General features: G+C 64.8%; 2 protein-coding genes across 2 annotated transcripts in view; one reads left to right on the top strand and one right to left on the bottom strand.

The window, feature by feature from the left end:
* Positions 1-1,145: 1,145 nt before the first annotated feature.
* LOC115504133 (serine protease 29-like) lies at positions 1,146-3,569 on the top strand. Its single transcript, XM_032591664.1, has 6 exons — positions 1,146-1,205; positions 1,614-1,674; positions 1,854-2,034; positions 2,158-2,423; positions 2,906-3,072; positions 3,149-3,569. Exons 1-6 carry the CDS (start codon positions 1,146-1,148, stop codon positions 3,311-3,313), a joined length of 900 nt encoding a protein of 299 aa, XP_032447555.1. The 3' UTR covers positions 3,314-3,569.
* Positions 3,570-7,010: 3,441 nt separating this feature from the next.
* The window catches only part of CACNA1H (calcium voltage-gated channel subunit alpha1 H), a 29,014-nt gene continuing 27,204 nt past the window's right edge, over positions 7,011-8,820 (bottom strand). The window contains exons 34-35 of the mRNA XM_030301529.1: positions 8,060-8,248; positions 7,011-7,175 (exon numbers count right to left, since the gene is read on the bottom strand). Of these exons, the coding sequence (XP_030157389.1) occupies positions 7,011-7,175; positions 8,060-8,248 (354 nt within the window). The remainder of the gene's footprint in view (positions 7,176-8,059; positions 8,249-8,820) is intronic.

Raw genomic sequence — 8,820 nt, 5'->3', positions numbered from 1 at the left:
AGCTGGTGTCGGGAGGGGGGAAATCCCACAGGACCTGGGGCAGTGAGGCAGATGACCCCGGACACCTCCCCACAGGGCGGGCTCCGGAGTTTACCTGCCAAAGAGCAGCACACTCTCCCTGAAGACATCCTTCTCCATGACAGAACATAACGCTGAGCCCCGCAATTCCAGGAGAAGTGACGGGTGCCCATCTTTTCAATTGCAATGGCCTCTGCAGAGCTTGGCCCCAGGGATGTAGGAGTCGTAGAGTCATGAAACTATGATGCCCATGATACCAGCCCTTTCTGCCCCAGCACTCAGAGCCACTTCACACATCCCCTCTCCCCTGGCCCATCTCGCCCCGTCCACATACCTGGACCAGGTCTCCACTTTTCTCCTTGTACTTCACCTTTGTCTCTGTTTCTCTCTAACCACATCTCTCTCTTTTTCTTCCTTTCACTCTCCAGGACTTGCCCAGTTCCCCTATCACTTACTCAGTGTCTCTCTCCCTGCCTGCCTCTTTCTCCACCTCTCCCCAGGCTTCAGGATATCTGCTCTGTGCATGCAGCCCTGTCCAGGAGCACAGGGCACTCCTGTCTCTCTCTCTCTCTCTCTCTCTCTCTCTCTCTGTCATGTTTTGTCCCAGGCCCTGATCAAAATGGAGGAGAATCCCCCATACAGCAGATGCTCATATTGACATTTGCTAAAGCAATGCTGCCAGCATGTGGACAGCCAGATATTTACCCTTGGTGGCCCAGCCAGGACCCAAAAGCTGCTGGAGGGCTGGCTACTTCCCTAAGCTGGAAGGAAAAAGGGGCTCACAGGGTTCAGGGTCCCTGATGTAGATTAGATTGGCTGATGTAGAAGGAGCCATAGGCTTACGCCATAGGCTTACACCCAACTCTCCCGGGTGTTGTCGAAGGAACCTATCTCAGACCATGGACCTCTGCCCTCCCCATGCCTCAATATGGCATCAGGGGGAACTTTAGGGGACACCGTGTGACTCACCACAAAAATTGTGTCATTTGCCCCCTTGGAGACCACCTGGATGGGTGCTATTGGTGGCAGCTGGGAAGGTGGGCTGTGAAGCCGGGTTTGTCCACTCAGGATGGGGCGGAGGCCCGGGGACGGGGCGCTGTGCCACGTGCGGGGGTCCCTCCGTGGCCATGACGGCCGGGCCAACGCGGGGGAAGAGACGTGACTGCACTGGCCGGAAGCGGGGCAGGGTGGGTGGACAGCGCCCCGGGCCGGGCCTGCCACGGGCTCTGTGGCCTCTGGTGCTCAGACGTGTGGTGAGAAGCACAGTCAGCCGGGGGTGGGCGGCCAGGGTGGGAGTCTGGCCTCCCGGGTGTGTAATGGGGAACCGGCTCCCCACCCCCCTGCACACACTCTGCCTGACACCCGGCTGCCTTTCTTCCCCATCCTCCACCCCCACCCCCCCCCCCAATGGAACACTGCCCAAGCCGCCCGCCCACTTCCTGTGGCCAAAAGATAAAGGACCTCGGGGGCCCCCAGAGCAGCGACCCGTGGAGCCTGGCAAGGTAGGGGCGCTGTCCCCTCTCACACGGCTGCAGGGGCCCCTGGCCCCACCCCCCCGGCCCTGAGCTGTCCCTCCGTGCCCTCTCTCTTTGCAGATGCTGTGGCTGTTGCTTCTGACCCCCTTCTTCTCGGGGACCTGCGTCGTGGGGAGCCCAGGTGAGTCCTGACCCCACGGGGGTCCTCCCTTCCCAGAGGCTCCTGTAACCTTGTCTCCAGTTCCAGTCGCTGGGGGGCCTTGGGGCTGCCTGTCGTGCCCTCGGGGGAGGCCTAGGTGGGGACGGGGCTCGGCCCCGGCCCGAGGCCCGGCCTCCCTCCCCCCTCATGTTGCTTCCCAGCCTCCCTCCCTGAAAACGAGCTGGTGGGCATCGTCGGGGGCCACAGTGTCCCCCAGGAGAAGTGGCCGTGGCAGGTCAGCCTGAAAGTCTACGATTATAACTGGGCCTCGTGGGTGCACATCTGCGGGGGCTCCCTCATCCACCCCCAGTGGGTGCTGACCGCGGCCCACTGCATCGCCTGGTGAGTCCCGCTCGCTGCCGTCCAGCTCTGGGCCAATCAGGAGGTGTGGGAATCCGGGCTCCAGGCGGGGCGGAGGTGGCCGCCCTTGAAGGACCCGCCTCCGTGGCTTCTCTGCGACCCCAGGAAGGACGCCGACCCGGCAGCCTACCGCATCCATGCCGGGGACGTGTACCTCTACGGGGGGAGGACGCTGCTGAATGTGACCCGCGTCATCGTCCACCCCGACTACATCAACGCCTATCTGGGTGCGGACGTGGCCCTGCTCCAGCTGTCACACTCTGTGAAATACACGGCTAACGTCAGGCCTGTCAGGCTCCCGTTGGCCCCGCTTGAGGTCACCCCAGAGGACGAGTGCTGGGTGACCGGCTGGGGCAACATCATGATGCATGGTGTGTACGGGGTGGGGGTTGGGAGGGGTTCGGGGCCGCTCCAGGCATTTCCCGACCTGGCCACACGGAGAAGTCCTGGCGGGTGGGCGGCTGCAGGTTCTGGAAAGGAATCGCCTTCCGACACCCTCCCCCACCCCACCCCCTGTGCGTCCCAATCGGGAGATCCGACCCCAGAGGCTGGAGGGTCCCTGAAGCACAACTGAGCTCGGGACCCAACACTGTGACGAGGAAATTCATATTCTTAGTTTTTTTCCAACTTATATGAAGACATTGGGGGGGCGGGCAGAAACCCTCACCCTCCCCCCATTTTCTTTCCGGTCCTTCCAACTAAAGGCAGAATCCACCTTCCGGGTGTTAGGAATTTAGAGGGAGATGGGAACCCTGCACCCTGGGGTCCCCACGGTGGCGATCAGGGCGGGAACGCAGGCTCACGGCCAACAGCGGGGGCCACGCTCCAGCCTCCGGTCACGTCTCTCCCCCAGAGTCGCTGCCTCCGCCCTACCGTCTGCAGGAGGTGGCGGTGATCGTGGTGGAGAACGCCGTCTGTGACCAGCAGTACCACAACGCCACCAGGCACCGCCTGGCAGGCAGGAAGATCATCCAGGACGACATGCTGTGTGCGGGGACCGAGGGCCGGGACTCCTGCCAGGTGAGTCCCAGCCCATCCCGGCCCCCACCCCGCGCTGGAGGCCAGCCGGGGCTCAGTGCTGTCTCTCCTTCCTCAGGGCGACTCCGGAGGCCCTCTGGTCTGCAAGACGACGGGTGCTTGGCACTTGGTGGGAGTGGTCAGCTGGGACCAGAGCTGTGCCCTGAGCAACTGTCCTGGGGTCTACGCTCGCGTCCAGACGTATGTGCCCTGGATCACGCGGCAAATCGGGAGGGGCCTCTGACCAGGGCCTGCTGGCCGTCCGCCCGGCTGGGCCCGGAGGAGCGACGCCTTCCTCCCCCCAGAGCCTGCTGCTTCAGCCTCTGCGCCCCCGTCCCTGGCCTGGGCTCCGCCTTCGCTTCTGGCCTCCTCAGTGTCCGGGACTTCCCTGACTGCTGGGGGAAGGAGCAAGAAGATGCCAGGGGGCGGGCGGGACGTCCCTGGGGCCCAGGGTGCCTCGCTGTGCTGTCTGTCAAATTAAAGAGCTTGAGGAATGACCAGAGTGCGGTCAGTCTTTGTGGAGTGGGCCCTCCGTGGGAGCGTGTCGGCCAGCCCCGAGGTACAGGGGGCCGCGCCGGGGCTGGTGTCCTGCCACGCTTGGCAAGGGAGAGTGAGGGTCTCGGGGTTGGCTCCACTCTGCGGCCACAGCCCCCAGCTCTGTCCTGCACCAGAGGCCACCACGTGGTCCCAACCTTGCATCCGTCCCTCCTTCCATCCCCCATCTTTCCAACCATCCATCCGTCCGTCCCACTTCTCTCGTAAGGCAAGGTCTGTTCTGGGAATTAACCAGTTGCCACGCAAACGTGACCTGGGTATGATGCCAATATGTCCTCCCCTTTAGGGACGTGCTTGCCCATCTGGGTACCTTCCGGTGAGGGTCTTCGCTGGCTCCCCAGGGGGAGTTGGGTATGAGCTCCAGATGCTGGGCAGCAGCCGGGGAGAAATGCCCCGTTGGCACCCGGGTGAGGGGCTGGAGGCCACGGTGCCCCAGGGCCATGATGTGTGTGCGCTGCAGGGTTAGGGGGTGCCCTGAGCCCATGTGCCGGGCCAGGGTGGGGCAGGGAGGGCCCATTCACCTGCTGTGCAGGCGGGAGGAGGGAGGAGGGAGGAGGGAGGAGCTGAGGGGCAGGCTCCGTGGCAGGCCCCACCTGCTCCTTCTGGGCACCTGCAGCTATGGCTGTCCCCACCATTTGTGCCCCGTGGATGCTGCCCCCTGGCACTAAGTGGCCGGCTCTGGGCCGCACAGGCCACGGCAGGACCAGGGTGGCCCCAGGTGGCCTGTCTGTAGACCCACGTTTGTTTTTCCCCGTCACCCGGACAGGGGTGGGGATGGGTGTCCCCCACCTCCAGGAAGCCCTCCCCGGTTCCTGGGAGCACACTGGCTCATCTCCTCTGTCCTCCAGGAGTCGGGTCTTCGGGGCCGCCCCGGAGGGTCCCAGCTCGAGGCCCAGAGTCAGCCAGGAGACAGTCAGGCCCTCGTGACAGGCGTCTGTGCCAGCCCACGCTGCCCACGTCCCTGCCCCCGCGCCCATCTCGGGGTCCTGTGGTCTTCACCGCAGATCAGATGGGCACAGCCCTCAGCTGCCCAGCTCAGAGCAGGCGCTTCCTAACCGTCCGGCGTGTGGCCAGGGCCTGATGACAGAGCCGATTAGGGGCCCTGGGAGGGGGCTGGACTTGTCTGCACCCGGCCCCGGCTCCCGGCCCAGCTCCAAATCACAGACCAGGTGGGAGGGTCCCTCTGAGACCCTCTAGGTCAGTGAACCCTTTCGGTGTGGGGAAACTGAGGCATGAGGGGGTTTGCCTGATGATCTGGCAGGATGAGGCTTCTCGGGGCACAGACTTGTGTCTCCTGCCAGCTCTTGGTTCAAAAGGCATGTTTGTCATCTGTCCTGATGAATGAGGACAGTGACCCCAGCTGTGTGTTGGGGCCTTTGCTGAAGCCATCATGGCCACATGCCAGATGGTGAGCCTCGGGAAGGGGTAACCTGCCCATCAGCCTGGTTGGGGTGGGCAGCAGGGTCGGGCCCAGGAGGCCTGATGTCACCCAGTGCAGGGGCAGGTCTGGAGACACCCAGGCACCACCCCCAGGTCCCCCCAGGCAGGACTTTGGGGCCATCACCTGTGCTGGCTCCACCAGTGGGGACCCCTCTCCCCACCCGTAACCCCTCACGTGGCTCACTGCAGAGCCCTCAGCTTCCCTGGACACCTGGGTCTGTCGAGAGAGAACCTGGACACCAGCCTCGGAGCCCCCTGATGTCTCTGTGACACCGTGCCGCTTCTGCCCCCATTTGACCGGAGAGCAGAGTGAGGCGCAGGGAGGGGTGTCCTGGCTCTAGGTGCCTCCCTCCCCTGGCCCTGGGGATATCCTCCCGGCCCGCTGGGGTCTCCTGTCGCCCGGCGGACACAGTGACCCTCTGGGAAGGGCCCTACCAGCACGGTGGGAGGGCTGGACCCCCCACAGCTCCCTCTGCCCCTAGTACCCCCACCCCCTGCACCTCTCTGTCCCCCACCCTCTGCAAGCTGCAGGAGTCAGGTGGGGCTGTAGAAGGAACCTGGTGGACCATTCCAGAATCTCACCGCTAAGGACAGAGACTTCAGATTAAACGCACGTGTTTGTGTCTGACAACCGGAAGGAGAGAGGTGAATGTTGATCTAGAAAGCTCCTTCTGGCCCAGAGAGCCCAGAAGACTCCCCGAAGGACGGTGGTGATGTCATTCTCTGTGTGTTCGGGCACATGGCTGTGTCTGAACAGCCAGGAGACCACAGACTTTCAAAGGCAAAGGTTAGCGCTGTCTACCTCAAAGAAAGACCCGGAAACGAGTAAACAGTCTGCAACTAGAATTGCTCAGGTGGGAGAGGACAGGAGCAGTTTGCTCGAGTGACTGTGTTCCCGGCACGGCCGCGGGGCAGGGCCCGCCGGGGGAGGGGGGCGGGGGGGCCGAGGATGGCAGGAACGGCCGGGGGCCCAGGGAGCCATCTCCGTGGGGGCGTCGGTGCCGAGCGGCGTCTGAACGGCCAGGCCGCTCCACCTGGAAGCCAGTCTGCGTGCTGGCGTGAGCGGTGACGGGGGGGACGCCCAGGTGCCCAGAGGGAAGACGGGACGGGTCGCAACTAGAACACCCAGCAGTGGGGCCCTCGGACCCTGTCCGGTGTTGCAGGTGGACCGCCGTTCCGCCCCCTGTGCCGAGGCCCAGGGCTCCAGTCGCCCAAGGGACCCTTCTCGTCACAACTCACGGAGATGCGAATTAGAACCTTAACGAGGTGCCACCCCCGACCAGCACGGTGGTCTGCGGGGTGGGGTCGGCCGGCCACTCTCCCCGTTGCTGCGGGTGGGGGGTGGCCCACGTGGCCCGTCCAGCTCGGGCGTGCGCATAGGAGCGCCACAGTCGCCCGGCCCTCAGACCCGGGATGGGGACACCCCACGCCCCCCGTAGCAGCCTGGACAGCAGGGCGAGCGCGGCCGTGAGAGGTGAGGGCGTGCAGGGAAACGCGAGGCTCAGGGGGTGTCGCACGGGGGGGAGGAGGGGACGGGGGTGCGGGACGTCCCCTCAACCCCCACCTCAACCCCATCTCAGTGCCTGGGGGTCCCCAGAAATGTCTTTTCAACGGTCCTGGTTGCTTTCTCTGTCCCCAAGTGCGTGATGTCACTCACCAAAGAGACAAGCCAGTGAGCTGAGAAGCGGCCCTGGGTACAAGGGCCTGGGCAGGGCACGGTGGTTGGGGGCTGGGGACCCCACGGTGACCGCAGCTGCACCCGGCCGTGCTCTGCGCCCCCTTCCCTCTCCCTCAGTGACTCCCCCACAACTGGAGCCATGGCGACAACCACATGTATTCTGCAGGCACCGTAACGAGGATTAGCGCCCATGGCCTGCTCCCCGGGCAGGGCGCGGGGACGAAGCAGCGGTCGGGGGCAGCAGAGGGCTGGCAGCTCCGGGGACAACTCAGGGCTCTTCGGGGACATACCGGCGGACCCAGTCCAGGTAGTGGGTGACCCGGGTGTAGATGCCTGGCCGGTCGGCCTGAGCCCAGCCGTCACCCCAGCTGACCACGCCTGCCTGCAGCCGGGTGCCCCTCACCTTGCAGACCGGGGGTCCTCCAGAGTCGCCCTGGGTCGGGGGGGAGGGTCAGCGGTGGCCCGTGAGGCAGGGCGTGTGGGGGCGGCAGGGGGTCATAGGGGGGCAGGGAGGCCGCACCTTTTTCTTAACCCGAAATTATTTTTATGACAAGTGTAGTATGCGCCCCCTGGAAACTCTTGGCGGATATGGGCGTGTCAAGATAAAAAAAAGAAAAAACCAAGAAATCCGTCCTGCTTCCTCCTTCGCTCATCCCACCCAGGGGTTGTCACTGTCCGTTGTTGGGGTGATGAGTTCTAGAACTTTCTGAGGCCTGGATAGGCCTCGGGCCGGATGAGGTGTGGAGGGACGCGCGTCTCGCAAGGAAAGGGTCCGAGGGGACAGGGTGAGGGCGGAAAGACAGGACTAGGCTCCTTCACGCCCAGAGCTGCAGATCAGAGATGAAGGGCACCTCGGGCAGGGCAGGGGTGGGGGTTCCCGTGTGCCTGGAAACCAAACCCACACAGCCGAGACCAGGAAAGGTCAGGGCGAGGGCAGCCAGAGCCGAGTCAGCGACTACTGTGGGGGTGGGGGCAAGGAGGAGGGGTCCCCCTGCGGAGGCCACCACGAGGGCCCACGTGACCCACGTCCCCTGGGCACCCAGAGACCCCAGCAGGCTGGGAGGTCATCCCCGGGGCCAGAGAAGGAAGGCACCTAGGGACAGGACCCCCCTCCCTGTGCCTCAGTTTGCTCTCCTGTCAAATAGGGGGCAGAAACGGCACAGTGTCCAGAGACATTTGGCGGGGGGCACAGATGGCCCTCAGAGTTTCTGTCTCAAGCCGGGGCCGGGTGCAGACAAGTCCAGCCCCCTCCCAGGGCCCCTAATCGGCTCTGTCATCAGGCCCTGGCCACACGCCGGACGGTTAGGAAGCGCCTGCTCTGAACTGGGCAGCTGGGGCTGTGCCCATCTGATCTGCGGTGAAGACCACGGGACCCCGAGATGGGCGTGGGGGCAGGGACGTGGGCAGCGTGGGCTGGCACAGACGCCTGTCACGAGGGCCTGACTGTCTCCTGGCTGACTCTGGGCCTCGAGCTGGGACCTCCGGGGCGGCCCCGAAGACCCGACACTTGGAGGACAGAGGAGACAAGCCAGTGTGCCCCCCGAAAACCGGGGAGGGCTTCCTGGAGGTGGGGGACACCCATCCCCACCCCTGTCCGGGTGACGGGGAAAAACAAACGTGGGTCTACAGACAGGCCACCTGGGGCCACCCTGGTCCTGCCGTGGCCTGTGCGGCCCAGAGCCGGCCACTTAGTGCCAGGGGGCAGCACCCACGGGGCACAAATGGTGGGGACAGCCATAGCTGCAGGTGCCCAGAAGGAGCAGGTGGGGCCTGCCACGGAGCCTGCCCCTCAGCTCCTCCCTCCTCCCTCCTCCCTCCTCCCGCCTGCACAGCAGGTGAATGGGCCCTCCCTGCCCCACCCCGGCCCGGCACATGGGTTCAGGGCACCCCCTAACCCTGCAGCGCACACACATCATGGCCCTGGCCCCGGGGAGGCTGTGAGCCCCCGAGAGATTGGGGTGAAGCAAGGAGTGGCTGAGCCTGAGGCCCTTCACTGTGTGTCCTCTGCCCACTGGGGTCAGTGTCAGAGAGCTTAGGTTGGACCGTGGCCCCAGACCGGGTGTTGTCCCCCTGGGTCA

Source organism: Lynx canadensis, chromosome E3 (genome assembly GCF_007474595.2).
Source record: "Lynx canadensis isolate LIC74 chromosome E3, mLynCan4.pri.v2, whole genome shotgun sequence".
Classification (NCBI taxonomy): Eukaryota; Metazoa; Chordata; class Mammalia; order Carnivora; family Felidae; genus Lynx; species Lynx canadensis.
This window is presented reverse-complemented; position numbering and strand designations above follow the sequence as displayed.